Below are 23,971 nucleotides of genomic sequence, written 5' to 3'. Positions count from 1 at the left end.
TTCATTATCTGTTGAAATAACATTCCTAAGCTGTATTCCTTGATGTTTTACAAACACAGAAACAAAAGACACCGAGAATACTTAGAGCCTTTGTATAACAAAGAGGTAGTATTTAAAAATTTCTTGTTGCTAGTTGCATTGCTTAAGCATTTTCAGTATCAAGTCAACATTTATGAAGTATTCATGGATTTTGATTTTGAGATCATCATGTAGTTGCATGTATTCAATCATATTGGATGCAAATACTGATTACTCATTAATGCAATAGCAAGATTCAAGTATACTCAAGAAAGTATTTTTACTAAGGGTAGCTTTTAATTTGGTCTTGAACAATTGCTCTTGTGTTATACTCCTACATTTTTTTTTTTTGTTTGTTTTTAGTGATCCTTGCATGTTGGGATTTTGTTGCCATAGAAATATGAGCTTTCTTTGGTTTTGCAAAAGTATGCAAATTCTTGTACTTGGTTAAATATTCATGAGGGAGTACAGCCAGAGATGGGAGAGTAAGGGTCGGTCCTTATGTCTTAATGGAATTGAACATTGACATAAATGTTCTTATTAGTATTTCATTTTAGTATTACACAAAGGCATGTATTGACTTGTCTACTGTAATTATGGTGTGTCCCTTTGGAAGACTATGAAACTGGGAGATGAACATTTAATCAGTAAAATTAAGAATTACTTTTAGTTATGAGACTGACAGCTACAACACCAGCAGTAAAGTTAACAGTTTTAATTTAGAAACATTTGATGAGAATGTTATTTAGAAAATCTCTATCACTAGTTGTCTGAAACATCTACTCAGTGAAAGAATAAGCAGGATTTTTGTCCAGACCTATATCTTTAAACCATACTGCCCCTGCTAACTTAATGCTTAAGATTAGAGTAGCTGTTGTAAAACTCAAGCCAGCAAGCGGTGAGTTCAAATTGGCATTCATTTTTTTTTCTCTGCAGTTTAACTGTTTTCAGATAGGGAAAAAATCTGCAATTTTAATGAAGTACTTGGTACATTTAAAAAAAATATCCCTTGATGATAGTCTGGGACAGACACTCATCCACAATGGGAAGCTGCCAAAGACTGAGTCTTGCTACCACAGTAGTGGGCATGGGCAATAAGTATACATGAATTATAGCTACCACGTCACTACTAGAAGGATATATACTCTACTTTATATTTTTGAACCCTTGATCTGGTTACAGCAGCTTGGGGAATAGTGATTGGAAAGGCACAATCACCAAACGATTTTTGGTCATATGGAAAGCAAAGAAGGAAGAAGAAAATAAGTAACTTTTCTAAGGTTGTATAATAGGGTTACTATGGTTAAGTAACTGTAAAAAAATAACCACATATTACACATTTTTGAAGGCGTGTCATTAGCAAAGCGGATTTTAGACTTCGGGAATGATTGGCCAGGCTGTTCTGCTTCCCCTCTTCAGGGACAGGAAATGGCAAGAGTTCAAGAAACCTTTACATCTTGTACTAAGGGACAAGGTTTAATGGGGAAATATTGGTGGTAGGATGACAGTTGGACTGGATGATATTGGAGATCTTTTCCAACGTCGGTGATTCTATGATTCTATGACATCTGGGAATGCTGGTAGAGATTTGAGAATTCATAGGGTAAATGTAAATTCATAAGCACGTTTCAGGAAACAGCATATAACCTGGCTGAACAAGTTTTTAAATCATGGTTTCATTATTTTTTTTCAGTACTAATTTCAGAAAGAGCAACTTCTCAATATAAGTAAGAGTGGCAGCATGGGGCTTATGGGAGAACAGCTGTCCTTCAGATCCAGCCTTCTTTAGGAACTGAGATTTTATTGATTTTTCCTTTCAGGAAAATGATATTACTAAATCTTTTGATATTCTGCATTAAACACAAGGAATTGTTGAATATTATATAGATGTCTATTTCTTCTTTGCTTCCAAATCATGCAGTCTATTTCATCTAAGGAGAAAGAGACCCGGAATTATTACATGGTAATACTAATATAGTATCTCAGTAAAAGTGAGACTGGGCTAAGTTTATAGGTATAATTTAGAAATCCACAGAGAAGTGGCTTCCTATTTAATTCGTTAATCTTTTCCATTGAAATTATTATTATTATTATAGCAGATACATTGAACAGATGAATTGTGTATGATTTTAGTTGAGCTGTGTTGCATGTCACAAACCGTTTAAAGTAGGAAGAGCCTGGAATTATTGTGAGATTGTTATGCTCACAATGACAAGAGTCATCCACAACAAAAATTGTGCAATGCTTATTCTGGACCAAGAAGCAAAAGGCAACAAGACCAAAAACTCAAAAAGCTTTTGATTTTCTGATTACTCTTGATTTACTAGAATTCTAGTAAAAACAAGGGATGATTTAGGGGACAGTTATTGGAATATACTGCCTTTCCCTTTCAGTGAGCTTTGTCTACTTACATTTCAGTTATTTTTGAATCTAAATGTATCATATTTCTCTAATGGGGACCAGGGAATTCTTTCTTCTGCTAGTGAACATCAGGAAGCACTTTTTTATTGAGCAGGTGATCAAGCACTGCCACAGAGAGGTTGTGAAATCTCCTCCTTGGAGAATTTCAAAAGCCATCTGGACACTGTTGTAGGCAACCTGCTCTGGGTGGCCCTGCTTGAGAAGGGAGATGGACAAGATGGACCCAGAGGTCTCTGCCACGATTAACCATTCTGTGATTCTATGAGAGTCAAAGTGAACATAAGAAAAAAATGAAGAGGCTGTATCATAACATTATTTACACAATACCAGAAAAGAATGAGTTGGAAATCTTATAATGTTTTTCATCTTTTTTTTTTTTTTTTTTTTTTTTGCTAAACCACAACTGTACTATCATTCAAGTAGAACATGATTACTTTGCTCCTTTCTTTATTGGAAATATTACTATAATCATAGAATCGTAGAATCATAGAATTAGCTAGGTTGGAAAAGACCTACAAGATCATCTAGTCCAACCATCCACCTACCACCAATAACTCCAATAAACCATGTCTCTCAATGCTATATCTAAATGTTTCTTGAACATCTCCAGGGACGATGACTCAACCACCTCCCTGGGCAGCCCATTCCAGCGCCTGACCACTCTTTCAGAAAAGTAGTGTTTCCTGATGTCCAGCCTAAATCTCCCCTGGTGCAACTTGAGGCCATAATGCTTCAGATGAGCCCTTATATCCTATCTAATTTCAAGTCTGTGTAAGAGAGGAGTGTCTATTTAATTTCTAATTGGATTTTAAATAGAAGTAAACATCCATTCTTTACTGAGAACTATTACTAACTAAATGAATAAAAGTTTGATGTTTTCTTGCTGATGATTTCACTGGAATTCCTTTCTAGTCCCTGCCTTCCTTCACTCTGTGACCAGCATGAAGACCAGATCAACAAAACACAATTAAATATCATAAACTTACAGCAGGGTTTTGTTCCTGAAGAAGATAGTAATCCAGATGAGAGCTGGATTAACAATGGAGTACTTCATGAAACATGAGTGAATTACGTTAGGAAAAACAGGCTTTTGGCCATTTCCTGCAGTTTGTGGGCTGGTTAAAAGAACGCATATGCATTTAGAGTCATCTGTTAAGATGGTAAACTGTGAGTTCACCACTTTGTCAAATTATATCACTGTGACACAGATGCCAATCAATTTTGGACTAAATTGGCTGCAAAAAGAAAAAAAGCTGGGAGATATCTTGCTTTTTTTCAAAAGTATTTCCTATATATAGTCAGACCTGGTGTTTTGGTAGCAGATATCTCTATATTTGCTGAATTCTGTGTCATAAAATAAATGTGTACCTAGAGAGTTAGTGAAGGTGAAAGAGTCCAAATAAACTTTGACATTTTATTGTAGCTCTACATCCTGGAAATCCAAGAAGGCTAGTAGGGAATGTTAAACTCAATGTTATATGATTTTCTTACCTCCGAGCGCTGCATCTAATGGTAGATACTTCCACCAAGAATATGATACAGATGCAAACAGACTAAGCATCCATATAATTTCTTACAACAATGACAGAAAGCAAAAGAACATTCATTGATATATCAGGAAATTTTTTAGTCTGTTTTGAGAATGGTCTCTAGGTAAAAGAATGTTACCTCTCCTAACCTTGATTTACTATCAGCAGCTTGCTGTGAGACTCCTTCTTGGTTTTGTATTCAATGGTACATGTATTAGCATTCTCCACTTGAAATGTTCTGCCCATTCATGTTTGTAAACTTTTTTTCTTTTACTCTCTTTGTTCTTTTTTTTCATTTTCTTTTCCTGGTAGCTTTTGTTCACTTGGCATAGTTCTAATGCCTATCCATCTGAGAGTGTCATAGCAATCAGGGTTAGTCTTTCCAAAAAGGCATGTCGGTGCTCTATAGATTAGAGATGTATTAGTCTATTAGTATTAGAGGTGTATAGGTCTAATAAAAATATTAACTTTCTTTGCAATGCTTGTCTCTCTAGTAAGAGCTTCATTAACTATATTTCTGATAGAAACATTAACAGTGAGGATGGAAAATATTGTCCAACTTCTTAGTATTTTTTGTGTCTTTTATTTCACTCATTTCTGAAGTCTGGCTTTGTGTGAGTCTAAATCTAGCTTAATGTATTTTTGCTTTTGAAGGAATGATGTTCCTTTGGATTAGGCCAGAGAGCAAAGCCTCTGAGCTATATCCATGGACACATAAATGCAACTTCTTTAGATATAAGCAAGGTGCATTTATTTAGTTTTAATAACACACTTATCATGTAACTATTTACTCATCTCTGAAATGTATTTTATTTCTTCACATTATTTTTTAACTATAAAAACAAACTGAATTGGTTTGAATGTCCTCCATTGGTGTTTCACTGTATGTAAAAACATTTTGTGTTTTGAATGTAACATTCATAATCTACTATTGCCTCAGTGGCATTCTGGAGAGAATCTCTTCCAGTGTCAGTGGCAAGTTCTGTGATCTGTTTGAAGATGGAATTTTCAGTTCTCTACTTCTGGTTTAAAAACTGCATTTAAATCCAGGAGGTATACCTATTTGGAGGGAAATGCAGTTCTGTACCTGTGTCTCTTCCCATCAGGAATCTGTGACAATTGCAATTTGTTTAGTAATAGACTTCCTTAAGCAATATATTTTCTAGTGACTAGCATAATGTATTAAGAGGAAAAAAAAAAACTTTCGCAAAACAGGTGTTGCAGGCTAGTAGTAATGACTTTCTTGAGTTATTCAAACAGAAGGAGTTTGAAGAGGCTGTGTTCTTCTAGATATCTCATACCATTCTTTTATTATGGAAGAGTTTTCCCTCTTCCATTTCTGAGAGAAACACCTTTTTTCTTTCAAGCTCATCATCTGTTAAAATCTGAATTTAGTTTCCATAAATGTCAGTTGCCTATTTTATATAGGTTTTGTGTACTTCCTGTAAATATGTTGGATTTTTTTTTCACTGTTAGCTAGCCAGATTATCTTAGTTAATGTTTTATTATTTGTAATTAATTAGTTGGAGTTGCACTACTCTGTATTTGAATCTGGCCAACGTGAATTACTTTTATCAGTACAGTTAAAAGAGGCTGTATATCTTGTCTTACATTCTTCCATCTGCTACACCACCTCTGAATCTTAAGAAGCAAGAATATTTTGATGGCTAGATTTATAATCATTGCAACACTGATCACATGTATTGTCATTCTCTGTTCTTACATGTTTCGGTATAACTACTAATCCTTTGCTGTATACACATAACAAATATATATATATATATATAGATATATATATATCCTGACTACTATTATTAAAAATTTTTGTATTTAAAAAAGTGATGCTTAGATTTGATATCTACCTTTGAGCTAAGCATCAGTTTTTAAAACATCAGCATTTGAAAATAAAATGTTTTTCAGAAAAAAATAAGTGATGTTAAAATCTTTGGTACTGAGGACAAGGTCTTGATGTCTAGCTTATTAAGAACTTGCTGCGTTTAAAAGAGATTTTAGTGTGACAAGCTTTCTTCAAACTAGTGTCTGTCTACACATTTCTAACAGATTTTTGTCCAAAGTTTGCACTGATGGCTTTTCTATCTAAATGTATTATAAAACACAGACCCTTTCCTTTCAGTTTTTTTCTTTTTTATCAATTCTGTGTTGTATTTTTCGTTTACTAAGGAAAAGGTTCTGTAGTTGAGGAAAACCATATCAGACCTGGTACCAGTTTATAGGTTTTTATAAGTTTCCTGAAAACAAAAAATACTTTCTCGCATATTTTCACTTTCTTGAATCCTTGCAGTTAGTCTGAACTTGAAACTGAAAAGATAAAACTCTTTGAAAGTTATCCTTTTAAAGTGTTTGTCTAAAGTTCAAAGCAATTCCAAAAACTTTTTTGCAGTATTTCAAATAAACTTTATCTTAGAATTATAAAACTCTGTTTAGCCTTCAACATAGGAAAAAAAAATGTTTTAAAAGATATGTCTGAGGAATGTCATTATGAAAGCAGAATACAGTTGCAGAGTCCTAACAGGTCTGGACATGATGTGGTTAAACATCCAAGTTTTGGATTTTGAATTGGAGTTAATTTTCTGATTTGAAGCTGATTTTACAGCCTCAGATGCAGTTCATGGATTTTTCTACCTTAAAGAATATTTCAAAATTAGGTGATTCCCATTTCTTAAATGCTGGGAGTTTTTTTTTCTTGTTAAATTAGAAACATTATAAAATAACCTATTAATTAAGTCGATGACTTTCACTGCTTTCTATTACTATATGCAAACCATCTAGAATGATGAACAAGAAACAGCACAGTATGTCCTTTGGAATAATCAGATCTATTCTTTTCATGGAAGACTCATGATCTTGGTCTTTGGTCAGCAGTATGCACTGGAAGGGCAGAAGGATCCCTGTGATTTTAAATTTCTCTGAGACTAGGCTCGTATCGAACTGAAGCATGGGGTAGTTGCATTTAAAAAACAAAACATAGCCCTTGCAACCTGTGATTTACTTATACTGCTTCCCAACAATAAACAAAAAAGCACTGTTTTTATACTGAACACTGTCATTCAAGTATGCAGTTGTTTATTTGCATCCTAAAGCTAATTTACATTTTCCAATTTTTCATGACAAAGCTAGTGTCAGTACCCTGGTTTTGAGAGCTAATAGAGCATAGGAAAACTATGGTGTGACTTGAAATAGTCTGGTTAATGACCTCTTGCTCAGATGAACTGAACTGATGTGAAAGACTGGAATATACATTTAAAGTAAATTCATTTGACTCCAAGAGGGAAAATTCTTACTTCTATGTTACAGTTCATTCTACGAAAAACATAACTAGGCTTATTTCTTCTTTGGTAGTTTGACCAACAAAACTGAAGTTATTGAATCTTTTAAAGGTTGCTTAGGTTGCTGATGTAGAGGGCCAGCCTAAACGAGAACCATATAACTGAAATGTAATGAAAACCTAATGTCAGTATCAAGTGGAAATTTTCATAATTTCTGGGCTGTTTTTGATTACTTTGTTAGTCAGTGTGTATAAGTAATTTCCATTCTCCAGTAGGCACAAAAGTGTCTGTGCATGATTTTGAGACCCTTTAGCAAGGAGGGAATGGTCCATATAGCTGTAATCTGTAGGCATCTGCCTATGGTTTTGTGCACCAAAAGTCTATTTCCTGAAAATGCTGTCACTAAAATGAATTTGCCCTCAAACAGTTAAAGCCTTTTAATTAATTAATCAATTAATTAATTGCATTTTTCTCATCTTCATTTTTTCTTTCTAGGTAACAGCTGCTGGAGGGCTTCTGAAATTCACAGTCTCCTATGATTTCACAAAGCAAGAAGAGTCAGCTCAACTGATGATCCAATCTGATGTCATCATAGAGGTAGTGATTGCATTTTCATTTGCATTTTCAAAGGAAAATATATGAAAAAGAAAGAAGGAAAGAAATAAAGTTGCCTGCTCCTTCAGATGTTCAATGTTAAGCCTGTTGATTGAGAACCACTGCAAAACTGCAGGGTTCATGTAACTTAAGCTCATTTATAGTATCAGGAAATCATCATGCTTTAAAGAATTAAAATCTCCTGCATCTAAAGGGCCACCTACTGATATTGCAGTAGTTTATAAAACTATATTCTATGTGACTGGATGAGATAATACTTATACATTCTTTCAACAGACCTGTTCTGTGCAGCTCATAATTGTATGAGTTTATTTGCGTTGACTTTCTGCTTAATCAGGCAAGCCCATTTCGGTTTATGAAAGATTAATATTATTCCTGATATTCATTATTCTTATAAAATATGTATTATTTAATAGAACCTTTACCTCAGTTGATTGCAATAATAGAACTTTTTTATAATTTATTTCATATATATAAATCTCCTATGTCTCTCTCTCTAGGGAGGAGGAGATTTAAGAATCAGCACTCCAAAAGGCAGAATTCACCTGCAGCCTTCTGAAGTGCATACTGAGGAAATTGTGCTGAAACCAGAATCTTTCTCTTTGCATGGCACTGATGTTCCAGTCAGCAGGCGGGAGTTCATGACCATCTTTGCAAACATAAAGAGGATCCTCATAAGAGCCACGTACAGCTATGGGATGAATGCCATCTACAGGTGAATGGGGGAAATGTGTCAGTGTTACAGACGGTTTCTCAAAATACTTGTTTTTTCTCTCTTAGGAGAGAAAACAGGCCTTTAAAAGAGTCTTTAATTTATTACCATTAAATCCATAACATCTATTTGCATGTTCAGCCAGGTAGTACCTTTTATCATTTGGGGTATCAGCTGTGTAAGAAGGTGAAATCACATGGACTGTTAAGGCATGAATGACAAACAGCTCCATAAATATGATTATTTTGTAAATACTATAATTCCCATGTATACAGTAAATCATGGAACGTAGTGATGACTTGTCCTAGTAAGAAATTATATATTACTTATATATTGTTTTCCCTATTTAGTGATCATACAGTGCCACATTAACAGCGGACCAGAGAATAACATTCTAAACCTCTAAGCTGACCAAGCAGCTAGAGGGGTGTTTTCTGCTTTTTTAATGAGTACCACATGCAAAACTGGTTAATCCCAAAGCCTTTCCTTTGATTTATGTCAGATTGCTGCCTGGACTGCTTAAAACCATGATTTCATGTGAATTCTTTTGAGCCTTCTGAAGAAAGTGAAACGTGATAAGAAACTACACCGTTGTTCTATCTCAGTGGCTACAGCATGTTTGAACCCATAAAGTTCATATTGCATTTAAAATTCTCTTAAGTGCACAAGCAAAATTCTCATAAGTGCAACATTTCAGATGGGCTAAATGACAGCCTCTGTCCTGATACTGTGTAATTGCACTCTTGTCTAAACATTAATAACTAAGTGGCATAAATAATACTTTTTAAAAGATGTGCAGCAAAATGATTGTGTAGTAGCTTTCTACTCACAAGTCATGAGACCTGAAATGCTCTTTAATGCAGACATCACTTGATTCTGTGGCATGAGGCAATTTTGAAAGGAGGGAGTTGATAGTATTTTAGTGGGTATTTGTTGAAAGAATAGATACAGTTCTCACCACTGTGAAATGTTTTAAGTAATCCAGTAATCATTTAAATGCTAAAGTAACTAAATACATCCTGAATTGAAAGGCAGTTTTTGTTAATAGTGTGTAGTTCTCTTATTTGAACTTTGTCATTATAATTTCTTTCCACTGCAAAAAGAATTCACTTTTCTTCAAGCTCTTTCCATTTCTGTGGTTTATTCGTGTGAATTACATCTCTATAAATAAGTTTGCAATTCATCACAGTCCTGAATTTGAGCCAAACTGATTCCTAATTTGCTATGATAATGAAAAGCCGTTCATGAACAGTTTATAGAACAGTTTATAGAACAGTTTACAGATGAGACTAATCGGAGTTCAAAGAGTTTCTCCATTCCATTCTCATTCCCCCCCCCAAAAAAAAGCATTTGTCAGAATTTTCTAAGTTAAGATTGCATGAACAATTTTGAGGTGTATGATAGGGGCTCTTATGTTGTTTTGAATGAAAAGCATTTGGTAGACTGTGGACAAGAGGTCCTACTAAGTATTCTGGGAAATACAAACTTCATCTATCAGGGGTTTACATACATTTGTATACTGACAGTTATGCTATGATGAGAAAGGAAAATCTCCTTCAACAAACACTTTGGCTAGGCAGTTAAAATGTGGGAAAAATGTACATTGCTGGACATGTACTGGCTTCACCTTGCCTATATTGTTGAATACAACAGTGGGCATGGGATGGCCAGATCAGCACAGCTGTGCAGAACTGGTACAGTCTGTAGTTTGCACCTTATAAGGAAGAAGTGGCAAAACTGTCACTGTCATGTCTGGAATACTATGCGTTGCCTCCTGCACACCACTTTAGCCATTTGGCCATGTGTGGTACTTGTAGTCTGTCATGTATTCTGTCTGGTTCATACACAGCCTTTCAAACCTTTTAGTGATGTATTATTGGTAACTTGCCAGAAACATGTCTTGAAAATATTCTTTAGGAAGAGCACCAGGACTTACCTATAATTCGTGCTTTACAAGTTGGCAGTGTCATCTTCTAGATATAGTGACATTACACTCAGGAATGTTGGTCCATTAAAGATGTTTATTTAAAAAGAGGTTCAGTGAAGGACTAAAATAATTTTGAGGAGTACCTTGTTGGCTAGAGATGATTTTACATTATTGCTACATCTAGTAGTCCCTCTGATACTTTTTTATTTGCCAAAAAAGAATGCAGTGGCAAATGTGTTACAGTGATTACCATCAGCAGACACAGAAGTCTCAGAAAATAGTTTGTTCTAAAGTAAACACATTTTCTTGATTGCTGTCAGGATATTCATTCCTATTAAGTGGGGGAGACAACTTGAGCAGGTTTGAGCAGTGGGCCCAGGTGAACCTCATGAGGTTCTACAAATCCAAATGCAAGATCTTGCACCTGGGTTGAGGCAACTCTCACTACCATTACAAGCTGGGGGATGGAAGAATTGAGCTTAGCCCTGCTGAAAAAGACCTGGGGATACTGGTGGATGGGAAGCAGGACACAAGCCACCAATGTGCCCTTGAAGCCCGGAAAGCCAACTGTATCCTGGGCTGTATCAAAGGAAGCATGGCCAGCAGGTTGAAGGAGGTGATCTTGCCCCTCTATTCTGTGCTGGTGAGGCCTCACCTGGAGTAGTGTGTCCAGATGTGGAGTCCTCAGTACAGGAGAGACATAGACCTGTTGGAGCGAGCCCAGAGGAGGGCCACAAAAATGATCCATGGAATGGAACACCTCTCCTATGATGACCGGCTGACAGAGCTGTGGCTGTTCAGCCTGGAGAAGAGAAGGCTGCAAAGTGACCTGATAGCGGCCTTTGAGTATCTAAAGGGGAGCTACAGGAAGGAAGGAGACAGACTCTTTAGCAGGGTCTGTTGTGGTAGAACAAGGGGGTATGGTTTCAAGCTCAAAGAGGGTAGATTTAGGTTGGATATAAGGAAAAAGTCTTTTACAGTGAGGGTGGTGAGGCACAGGAAGAGGTTTCCTGGAGATGTGGCTGATGCCTTGTCGCTGGAGACTTTCAGGGAGAGGCTGAATTAGACCCTGGGCAAGCTGATCTAGCTACGTGTGTCCCTGTTCGTTGCAGGGGAGTTGGACTAAATGGCCTTTAAAGGTCCCTTCCAACACTAAGGATTCTATGATTCTAAGATTCCAAGATCCAGTGTAAAATTCCAGTCATTATGAAATGCATTGGATTCTTCACCTTTAACTTCACTGGAGGAATCATAAATTCACCCATTTGAGTGGGATTTACTGAATGGAGTTAAATTTCTGAACTGTCCATGCTCCTAGTCAAACAATGCAGCAGCATCTACTGAAATCACGCCCAGCATATGGTCATAGAATCATAGAATGGCCTGGGTTGAAAAGGACCTCAAAGATCATCGAGTCTCAACCCCCCTGCCAAGTGCAGGGTCGCCAACCACTAGACCAGGCTGCCCAGAGCCACATCCAGCCTGGCCTTGAATACTTCCAGGAACGGGGCATCCACAACCTCCCTGGGCAACCTGTTCCAGTGCATCACCACCCTCTGTGTGAAAAACTTCCTCCTAATATCTAACCTACATTTCCCCTATCTCTGTTTAAGACCATTCCCCCTTGTCCTGTCGCTATCCACCTTCATGAAGGATCATTCCCCCTCCTGTTTATATGCTCCCTTCAAGTATTGGAAGGCCACAATGAGGTCTCCCCGGAGCCTTCTCTTCTCCAAGCTAAACAAGCCCAGTTCCCTCAACCTTTATTCATTGGAGAGGTGCTCCAGCCCTCTGATCATCTTGGTGGCCCTCCTCTGGACTTGTTCCAAGTGCTCTGCATCTTTCTTGCGCTGGGGTCTCACAAGAGCTGAGTAGACGGGGACCACCACCTCCCTCTCCCTGCTGGCCACTCCTCTTTTAATGCAGCCCAGAACATAGTTGGCCTTCTGGGCTGCCAGCGCACACTGCTGGCTCATGTCCAGCTTCTCATCATTTGAGAGAATGGTCATTTCTTGCAGGCATTTTGCTGTTCTACAATGTGTGCTCCAGCTCTGATTTCTTTATTTTCTTTTTGACTTTAACTCATGCTAAAACATACCAGGCACAAAGCTGTGCTCATAACTCTAATATTATGAAAAACAAATATTTTCTCATTGTTCTGTCCCCTTAGCACTGTGAGGGTGGGCTCCAAAGGAAGACGTTTTTGCCAAGGAAATAGGTTAGAGCTAAGATTTAGTAGATAAGTTAGTATATAAGTAGATATGAACTAAATTATTATTATTTAAACAATTAGGTGTGGTGGTGAGATGGATATTCCTCTCAGAGAGTAAAAAGAATCTAGCAGTGGGACAGAAATATTACAGGGTTATTAGATACTTTATGGATGACAGTTTCTTCAGTAGAACCATGCAACATAATAATCTGAATTTGCTTTATTTAGTGACCTGTTCATTTAAATATCGAAAGTTTTCAAAATGAGTGATTAAAAATAGTTGTATTTGTCAGGATTTACAAAGGTGCTGTTATAATCTGTGATTAAGACCAGACCAGAATTGGAGATTAACCAACTTGTGTATAGAAACCAGATAATTTAATGGAGTTGTTTCCAGTTAGCAAGAACTTTAACTTAAAGACTATCCTTTTTATCCTTGTTTAATTTAAAACACTAGAAACATTAGTTAATTATTAGCGCTTTGAAATAGTTAACACTGTGTATGTTATATGTAAGCTCTGTAACAGGCTGCCCAGAGAGACTGTGGAGTCTCCTTCTGTGGAAGGTCTCCTGAAGACCCACCTAGGCACTTTCCTGTGGAACCTACTGTAGGGAACCTGCTTTAGCAGGGAGGTTTGACTTGGCGATCCACAGAAGTCACTTCCAACCCCTATAATTCTCTGATTCTGTAATGCACGAATGATGAGTTAGACTTGAGCATGTTTTAGAGAGTATTTTGTGGGTCATTTTAAGCTTAGAAATTTGCTAGCACACTGTGGCACAACTAGGAAACTTCCTCGATTGGGCTTTCATTTACATTATCAAGTAGGATAAAAAATGAGAATGTAAAAATGCAGCAATCAATTTGAAAGTGATTACAGCTTCTGGGTTTAACTTGAGAAACTGTGTTCAAACTTGACAGATCTTCCAAACTGTTGAAATTGAGTCCATCTGTGGTAGAAGCAACAGGCCAAGAAAAGACAGCTCTTCTTGTATCAAGTTGTTTAATCTAATTGCGTTGTTTAATCTAATAGCGTTGTTTAATACCTTCAAGAAGGCTTAGTAGCACTGTTTCTTTAGGTTTAAAATGCAGGGTGGCCAATAGCAGTAAACATTGTAGGTCCTCTGATAGCAATGAGGAATTGTAGTAGAAGAGATGCTAAAGGTAATGTATTGCAGCGATATATAGAGTTGATGCTAGATGCAAACAGGAAGAGAGAAGGAAAGGCAGAGGATTTACTTCCATATGCAGAATTAGGTTCAAGACAAATGAGCAATGATTGGGTCAGTACTTCTTGTGCTTTATGTAGCTAATGTGATTCAGATGCCTGGCACAGCAGACAGTAAACTATGCTGATACTGCCTGAAATGTCCCCTTCCCTTTTAATCTTGTTTGTTTTTAGAAGTCAACAGTTGCCTGCTGACAGTAGCAGTCAGTTTAAATATTTGGTCTCGACTTCAAATCTCAAATTGTTCATGCATCTCCAGGATCTAGTGTCCCATTACTGCCAGCATTATGTATTTCAATGAATGCAGAATTGTATTGAGGAATTGAAACTGCAACATCAAAATGGAAAAAAAAATCAGTGCAGCTTTCTTTGATGTGTAACTGTTAATGCTAAAAACTGTTAAACATGTTAAAATCCCATTTAGCAAATAACAGAACCTAATGAAAATTGGAACAATTCAGTGAATACAAATGTGGGATAATACTGCCTGGATTGTTTCTGTGTTTAAATGCTTTTCTTTGTTCCATGATCTGTTACTTGGTGGGATAGATCTCCCTGTGAACCTAGATAGGAACAGGCATCATTCTCTCAAAAGAGTTTCAAGAATCTTTTCCAGAGGTTCTAGTATTAACAAATTAGATTTGAGTTTCTGACTGCATAATCTCCAAAGATAGTCCCTCCAAAGCCTAGTCATGCCAACATTTGTTTTTCTGAAGTTCCTGTTTGCTTTACACTTTTCAAATAAAATGGATTTTTTTTTAACAAAATACATGTGGTGATAGAAAGACATTTTCTGTGAAAAGATACATTAGAAGAAGATTTTCAAGTCACTCTAGTAATCAAACACTCTACTAAGATTGGTGAGTGGAAGTAGATGCTATTGAGCTGTAATCCCCTAATGTTTCTTTTGAATTCCTACCAGAATTAAATTCCCAAATTCCAACTTGTTTCCTCAAGTGATACTGCTGGAGTAAAATAGATCTGGCTTGCATATTACCTGTAGACTTATAAAACCTTTTTTGTCTCTCTTCATCATATTTCTACGTTTGTTTTTAAATAAAACTCATGTTTAGTTTTTGTCTAAGCAAGAGGAGAGAATTCTAGCATTTCTTTCTTTAGGAAAGAAGATTTTTTAAAATGTTAAACTTTCTTTTCCCATCTTCCCTTTGCCTGAAGTTATATCATGGAAGTTACTCATTTTAGGACTAATTGCCACTGCCATAAGTAATGGTGATATCCTTGTTAGGCTGTAAGAATTGGAAATATAAATAGATTATGATTCTATAGCATGCACTGAGCAGAAAAATCTCCAACGGTCTCTACTTTCTCATTGGGAAAATGAATAGGACTAATGGTAGGAGAGCTTCTTCCATGTACATAACATTTAGATCCTCCTGGACAGAGCTGAAATCTTTTTTACAGAGGCTGACTCTCCAAAATATAAATACCTTATAACCAAATATAAGTAATGTAGTGTTTTAGAAAGTTGGACTAGCATTTTAAAAATTTTGAAGATATTGCTTGGTGTCATATTCTTTCTATATACAGCCATAATGCAAGTTGCAACATATAGCTTGCTGACGCAGTGCTGTGAGACTTTAAAATCTATTTTTATCATTGTGTGTCTGACCATAGTCTCCCTCACATGATAGTCAAAAATAGTAACAAGCCTATAGAGATAGTTTAGGAGACATAGATGACTTTGAATACCTTCTTATTTTTAAACAGGAAAAAAAAAAACCCATAAGCAAGCCAACCAATGTCAGTATATGCTGTTGCACCCAAGTACACAAATACTTTTGTCTAATTCACTGTGTTAACTGTTTCATTTCTGTTACACCCAGACTAAATGGTGTTAGCATTGAAGCTGCTGACTACTCTTCAACTGGGAGAAAGCTGGCATCTCCAGTGGAGTTATGTGACTGTCCCCCAGGGTATGATGGTACCTCATGTGAGGTGAGTATCAACAATACAAACTATATCAAATGTGCTAACATTGTGATAGCTATAAATGACCAGTGGTCCTGTGTTGATAGAAAGTAATAAGAGAACTGTCCATCCCTGTTATGAATTTGGTTTATGTTCTCTAGTTATCTTTATTTCTAGGTAGCACTTCATTACATTTGATATTTGAAATCTGGAGTTCTACACATTGGTGGTGATTTCTAAGTTATAAAAAGAAAATGAAAACAGTATTTGTGCTCTTCAACCACTTGATGTTACATTAAAATATCAATATTGGAAGATGGATAGCAGTTATCTGCCCTGTGCATAACAAAGTTGGATCGAATTACCTGAGTTAACGTGGTTAAATTTCCTCATTTTTTTTCTCCAGGGCTTTGCCATTTGCCATGGAGTCTTTGGGGATTGTGTACTTTCCTGTGAGGATTGTTTCCATACACAACCACAAATTCATTAGCTGTCTTACAATGTGTTCATACAAGTACACATATGACTAATCATTTCTTATGTGTGTAGTTTGGGTTAAATAGAAAAAAAAAAATTCTTCAAAAGCTTTGCCTTTGAGGAAATAGTCTCAAACACCAAGATGCTCTGTTTCACAAAACTGCAAACAGTATGCCATTTACACAGACACTCTAGGCATTTGCTTGTCAGCTCTCCTTTTCTTTAAAATCTTCAATGCATACATGTGATATTTAGGGCCTAGAGTCTAGTTTCATGCCAAATGTGTTTGCTTCTTGCTGGGGCTAGATAAACTAACCTAGAAAGATGACTGGAGGCAACAAATGGATGTTCCTATCACTTCCAAAATGGTACAGACAAGGAAAAAAATGGAATATTGCCTACCTTAGATTAGAAATTAATTTGAAGTCTAACAATTGTCTGTTCAATTGTTCAAGACAAAACGTGGAACAAAATGTCATTGTGCTTCACACTTTTTTTTTGGACTTGTCTTAAATTCAGATTTCATGGTGATTTCCAAGAAAAAAAAACTGGAAAGACTCAAGGAATTGGAAAGCCAGATATTCCAGTACCTACTTTTGCTGTAGAAGCTGTGAGACTTGAGGAAAGTTCCTGACTTGGTGCTGCTGAAATTCTCTTATCTGACATTAGGTTAGACTCGATGATCTTAAGTCTTTTCCAACCTAAAATATACTATAATTCTAGGATTCAGTGCTAAACCTTCTGTCCAGTTCAAAACAGTCCATGAATTCTGATACATTTTTAAGATCGTGTCCAGAAATAAAAAGATCCTACATAGATAGCTGCAAACTGAAAGTCTCTATATTGTGGACAGGTACGCTCCTCGGTGTCTGTTCTGGCTGCGTGCTGCTGCAGACCCCGTGAATTAAACTATGGAGGCTGCTCTCAAAGTAAAGCCTCATATTTTATGATGTTGGCCCACAATGTCAGAGGCAGAAGGTGCTGGTATGGCAGTAAAGACTGAACCTTCACACCAATATTCCATTACGTTCTGTTGCCATGTGACAGATGGCAGCAGAGGGACACTCTGACAGAATGACATCTGACATGGAAGTGCATATGAAGCAAAGGTGTGTCCCTGAATTTCTCCATTTGGAAAAAATTGCACCCATTGACATTCACTGGCCCTTGCTGAACATTTGTGGAGACCAAACAGTGGATGTGAACACAGTGAGGTGATGGGTGGTGTGTTTCAGCAGTGGTGACAGTGACATGAAAGATAAGCCTCATTCTGGATGGCCATGCACAGCTGTTGGACTATGGAATGAGGAGCACCTCAATCAGCTAATCTGCGTGTATCAATGGATTACAACCAGGGAACTGTGTATGGAGCTGAATATTGGCTTCAGTGTGTTGGAAATGATGGTCACAACATAGGAATCTCACACAGTTTGCGCTAAGTGGGTACTACAAATGCTCACATAGGAACAGAAAGAACACCATATACAAGTTTGTCAGGACGTACTGAACTATGAGGCTGAAGGGACTGCATCATTACCAGTGACAAGACCACATGTCACCACTGTGAGCCAGAATCATAACTGAAGTCCGTGAAGTGGTGACATGTGGATTCTGCATCTAAGAAAAAGCTCAAGATGCAGCCCTTTGTGGGTAGAGTGATGTGCACTGTCTTTTGGGGCTGGAAAAGTGTGATTCTTCTGGATTTCCTGGAACCTGGGCAAACCATCAACTCTGGTCACTATATTGCAGTGCTGTCCAAGCTGAAGGCTCCAACTTCCAAACTGAGTCCAGAGAAGTAGACAGCCTTTCTCTTGCAATACAATAATACTAGGCCCCATACCAGTTTGAAGACAGTGGAGTACGTTGCCAGTCTTGGCTAGAATGTCCTACCACACCCACAGTATAGTCCAGATTTGGTGCCTTCTGACTTCCGTCTGTTCAGATCAACAAAAGATGGACGGCATGGGCAACATTTTCCTAGCTACAGTGAATGCCATCATAGCAGCTGTGAAGCAGTGAGTCACCTCCACCAGTGTAGATTTTTATGAGCATGGCGTACAGGCTCTTGTTCATCACTGGTAAAAATGCATAACTAATGGTGGTGACTGTTGAAAAATAGTGTTTTGTAGCTGAGAATTTTCTCTATCGAATTATTTTCTTTGTATCTGTTGTAGTTTCTGTGGAAATAAATAGTAGGCATTACTTTTGGAGAAACCTACATATTTTGTATTCCCTACCTCTAGGTTGAATTTCCTACCAGGACTGAAGACCAGAAAGATATGATAGGCTTCTGCCTGAATATTCTCATTGAATTTCAGAGCAGTTTTGGACAGCTCAGAAATGCCATTTCACAAAGCTGGCCTATTTTAGGATAGAAAGACAGTGAAAAGTTTTCATTTCCAAGCATTTATTCACTGAATTAATTTCTCATGAGTCTTTTGTAGTGAAGGTTCTATGTACGTGAAACAGTTGTGCTTGACAGATATAAAAATGTGGAAATATTTTTGTGTTTTGAGTAGATGGTTTTGCTTTTTATAACAAGGACAGGAAAGAAAAAAGCAAAGTTTTCGATTTGCAGGGAAGCTAGCAGTTGAGAAAGAATGCAAACATAAATTGAAATTGTGGAATTATTTAGAATACAATTTCTTTTTCTTCTTCAGTACTGGACTTGTACAACACTTCTTCCAATTTTAACCAACAACAGTGTTATTTTTACTGAATTTGTACAGGATTTCAGTTTTATTTTCTCTTCATCTTAAAATTTAATGTATCTGTTTGTTTCCTGGGTAATAATATTGTGGTACCTGGCATAGATGCTGCAGGAATAAAGACAACCGTTATTTACTTATTTTCTTGATGTGAATGTTTTGGCATTATCAGTCTTCAGCAAACAACCAATACAATTTAAAATATGCTGTCTCTTGTGAGATTGTTCCATTACACATATTTGGAATTCATTTTCTACAAGATTCTGTTTGAAGAAAATTGTTATGTTTTTGCTAGTATGTATGAGAACTGAATGCATAATTACATGAGCTTAGGTAAAACAGATAAACTTTTAGATTTCAAATGCTGATGATTTGTGATTTGTGATAGTTACTTTGTTCTACTTATATGAATATTCTCTCCATTATTTGTCTAATTGCTCTTCTCTGCTGGATTTATTCCCTTTCTATCTACTCTTTTACTTTCCCTATGGAAGAAGTTATGTTTAATTTGTACCACTATGACAGTCATATGGGCAGAAAAGTCAGAACTTTCCTGACTTCTGAGTGTTACATCATGTCTTTTCTTAAGATTGTTACCTGCAATCTTTTATTTTAGGGTTGTTTCAAGTCTTGCTGTTGACATTCCACGTCTAAGCCCTTTAGAATTAGTGACTTATCTTGTGCAATATTATGTATATCTGTACATTAGGTCATTTTTTTCAGAATCTGAAATCTTTCTCACTGAAAGAGAAAAATTACGGCATTATTATACAGTAACAGCTTAGGCAGTTTGCTTCTCATGCCATGGTGGGGGGAGAAGAGTGATTTCTGCTAGCCTGTTTTTTTTTTCTTGGATTTTATAATTTTTTATATTTAGTATTCATGTTTCTGTTAGGGATGCATAGTGAAGAATGAAAAAAAAATAAGTTCAGGGATTTTTTTTTTAAATCTTTCAATTCATCTTCAAATTGCTTATACATTTTGCAGGAAAAAGACAAAAAAACACAAAACGTATATATTTTTGTAAAGGAGAATCTTCTTATTACCTCTTTTTAGAGTGTGTGTTAAGGGGAAGGAATTTTCTCTATTAGAGCATACTTTCAGAATTCTGTCTCTTTGTATTAGCCAGGTGCTTGTGAAGGTCCACGCTTTTGTCATACGCTTTTTAATTACGCAACATGTTTGGGTCACATGAGCAATCTTATTGAGGAAGGATAGTTTGCAAAAACTATAAAGCCATTTGTGAGTGAGATATTAAGGAAGACTGCTGACTGACATCACATGTCAAAGAAATAGAATTGCTGAATTTTCAGTGATGGATCATATTTGTATTGCACATTTCCTAAGAAAAAAACTAGCCATGCATTTCCTGATTTAAATTTCACACTTGCATTTAAAAAAAAAAAAAATTTCTAGAGAAATATTGGAGTTTTTATTCATTTGACAAGAACATATTTTTGTGTGCATGCATTAAATTTAACTGTATTTTAAAACTCCTTTTCCCTGGTCAAATGATCTGTTGTACATTTTCCTTTCAGTATTGCTGGCCACAACACAGACGTGTGAATGGCACTATCTTTGGAGGAGTTTGCACACCATGTACATGCTTTGGTCACGCAGAATCATGTGATGATATCACAGGGAAATGCCTGGTAAGTTACCTACGTATAGAAAACCTGATGGACCTGATCAACGTCAATTCAATATGCAAGTGTAATTGACTTAACCACCTCTGAGACCTGGAATATCTAAGCAGATAAAACCAGAAGAGATCTTTATGTTGAACTGTTGCTGAAGTTAAGATTAAATCCCCTCATACCAAGATATGGTAGCTTCTACAAGTAAACAAAATGAATTTTTAATTACATAGGATTTATGTTTTGAAAGAGAATCAATAGTACAAAATAGGGCATGCAGAAGACAGCAAACATATCAATATTCTTTCAGGCATGATTTATATCCCTCTCCACTTTGTCTCCTGTAGTTTTTTACAGTACAATTTATAGTAGTTTTATCTAGCAGATAAAATTGTAAATTCTGTTCCAGCATGATATGAAGATATTATTATTGTCTTCCTTCATTTAAATTCCTACTAAATCTTGATAAAATTATTTAGTAAGTTATAATTGTAAAGAAAAAATAAAAGCAAAATTGTGGCTAAATCAACTTTTTTTTCTTATAGCACATGGAGATTTTATTAGGAGTTGCCTATTAATTCAGCAGTTAAAATCCATGTTATCCATAGCAAGTATACTAACACGCCACTGTTTCCAGCCCATTCAGTAGCCTTTTGGAATGGGTGAATTATGCTGAATAGACCGTTCTGACTAACTCAAGTGCATTCTAGTTTTATATTGTCTGACATGGCATGAAGTTTGAAACATTTCTCATTTCATTAGTCTTGCAGAAACAAAATTTGAGCCATTGCCAGGTTAGTGGGATATCATACTCTCATTTCCCTGCAGAATTTCTAGCAGACTCTGTATTGTGCATATTTCTAAATGTTCCTTTTTATTTCCCTAAGAAAAAGCAGTTGGGAAAAGTCCAATATGAAAATTCAGGCTTTTTTTCAATGTAATTTGGCATTTAGAATTATTGCTGGTCTTCCTGTTTTCCCCATACAAGATGTTTAATTGCACTGCAGTACAAAACAAGACATACTTAATGTGTAGATCAGGGTGTTTTTCAAATTACTTTTTCATGAATAGAAGCTTAAAATGATTCTCAATTTAATTATGCTGTAAGACTTAAAGAAGCACCAGGGACAAAAAAACACTTATGAAATGACAGTCATGTTTTGAATCCTTCCATTACTTGCAGTGAAAATATTTATGACTAGGGTAATAGGAATTGTGTTTCTTGATAAAAACAGAGTTTATTACATTAATGATTGTAGCCTCTACCTATGACGTTTGTAACAACAGTGCTAACACATTTCTTTTCTGTTAAAAGAAAGCAAAAGTCCTGTTTAAGTTATAACTCCTGATTATTTTGTTTAGGGATGCATAGCCAGATGGAGTTCTGAGGTTGCTTTCTTCTGAGTCTGCAAATCTTAGCCACTGAACGAGTTCTTTGTTTTACTTACTGCCACCAGCCTGGATGTGAGAGAAAGTTGTAGAGTTGCATACTGTTGTGTTTTTGCCCTTCCATCTGATGTTAACTATTGACTGAGATAGCTGATTTCCCCCTTCCAACATTTCAAGGGGTGTTGGTGTAAAGATAACAATGCTGAGAACTAAGTGGAAAATAAACAGCTGAAATGTACTTCAGTCTGCGTGCGCTATCGTGTATTCTGTATTTCTTTTTTCCTGTTTGAGCTTATGCTAGATCATTCTGTAAAGAAGAGGAGCACAGGGAGCTTTAGACCAGATCTGGATTTTCTTGCAGCTTTCTTTGAAAACATTGTAAATGAAGTTAGATTGGTTAGTATCCATGCAGGCTATTAAATGCTGCTATTCAATTTGGATCATAAGACTTTTGAAGTGCAAGAGGGAGAAGTCTGAATGCTGAAAAAGAGAAATGTTTCACATCAAAGGCATTCTTTCTATTGAGGTTTACACAGCCTTTTGGCCTCCTCATTATTATTCATGGTGTTTTTCCAGCAGTACAACAGACAATTTAGGCACCTAATTTACTGATATGATACTTTTTTACTCTTCCTTAGCTTTGAAATGTAGTTGAAAAGCAGCTGAAATATGTTTTTGACTTATGATAAAAGTTCAAATCATCTGCTTTGACACAGGCCTGTATAAAAAGCTCATTTTAACGCATATCTTGTAGTAACCTGCAAAGCCCTTTGATCCCCACAGCAACTATATAGAGAGCTGTGCAATATATAATTCTCATTACCATTGTGATATACATAACTTCTTTGGTACATAGGGCAAGTTCTAGCATACAGAAATACTCTTGTAGTTTTACACACATACATTCATGGCAGTTTTAGAAGATTGATTAAACTTAATCCTTGTGAAGAGCAAAAACATTCCAAGGTATTTCATTCATGACAACATATTACATTCTCACTAGAAAGTCCAGAGAAAGCATATCTTTTGCACTTCAAGATGTGCTGAAATTGCTAAGAGGGAAATCCCCAGTTGTATCCATTTTGTATTTTATTCCTTTGTATATAAGCAGCATATACTTTGTAGATTGAGGATAGTGTCAGAACTGGTGATCATGTTGTGCTTTTGAAAGTTTTCATCATGCGAGTGACATCTCTGGATATGCAGCAACACAATGATGGGTCCTCAGCTAAATGCAGAGTAGGCTATACCACAACTGAAAATTATGTAAAGCCTGTGCAACACTCTTGATTGCGTTTGTAGCACCAGGAAAGGAAATTGTTGATGTAATTTTGATATTGCAGTAGTTGGAAAATGCCAGAAGAGCACATTCATGCTCTCAAAGAGATAGTACAATGATTCTATAACTAGAAAATGTATTAAAATAGGTACACAAGTATATCTTCATTTTCAGCTGTCAACTTCCCTGATTGTCAGTGTGAGAGATATACTCTGAGACAGGGCTGCAACATGCCAAAGTACTAATCATAGAGTTGGTCATACTCCCTGATTAGTTTTAATTTCATCGCTAGCCTTCTATTCTAATCATTTATATATTCATACACTCAGCTGCAGACCCAGATAAGCAGATGAGTTTTTCAGTGTGAATTTAACATTCCCTGACACTGTGCACACAGATTTCCACTTGGTTTCCTCCAAGCTGGGAAAGCCATCTCAGTAGGAAGTCGTAAAAAACGCATTCCGGGACATCAGCAAAAAATTCTTTGGGCAAGGAAGTCTGATTCATGCATAAAATTTTTAATGAAAATAAATTCCACAGTCTTGCTTATTCAGAAGCTAAGTGAGGTTTGATGGTCTTTGGGTATGAAAGAGATCCAGAAA

At 36.3% G+C, this 23,971-nt stretch overlaps 1 protein-coding gene across 3 annotated transcripts in view; it reads left to right on the top strand.

Annotated features, from left to right (window-relative positions):
- LAMA2 (laminin subunit alpha 2) overlaps positions 1-23,971 on the top strand; it is a 353,391-nt gene that overhangs the window by 181,496 nt on the left and 147,924 nt on the right. For all 3 annotated transcript variants that reach the window (XM_021391626.1, XM_021391625.1, XM_021391624.1), the window contains exons 13-16: positions 7,751-7,852; positions 8,371-8,585; positions 15,795-15,906; positions 20,603-20,716. In XM_021391626.1, coding sequence (XP_021247301.1) covers positions 7,751-7,852; positions 8,371-8,585; positions 15,795-15,906; positions 20,603-20,716 — 543 coding nt within the window. The remainder of the gene's footprint in view (positions 1-7,750; positions 7,853-8,370; positions 8,586-15,794; positions 15,907-20,602; positions 20,717-23,971) is intronic.

This window comes from Numida meleagris, chromosome 3 (assembly GCF_002078875.1).
Source record: "Numida meleagris isolate 19003 breed g44 Domestic line chromosome 3, NumMel1.0, whole genome shotgun sequence".
Classification (NCBI taxonomy): domain Eukaryota; kingdom Metazoa; phylum Chordata; class Aves; order Galliformes; family Numididae; genus Numida; species Numida meleagris.
This window is presented reverse-complemented; position numbering and strand designations above follow the sequence as displayed.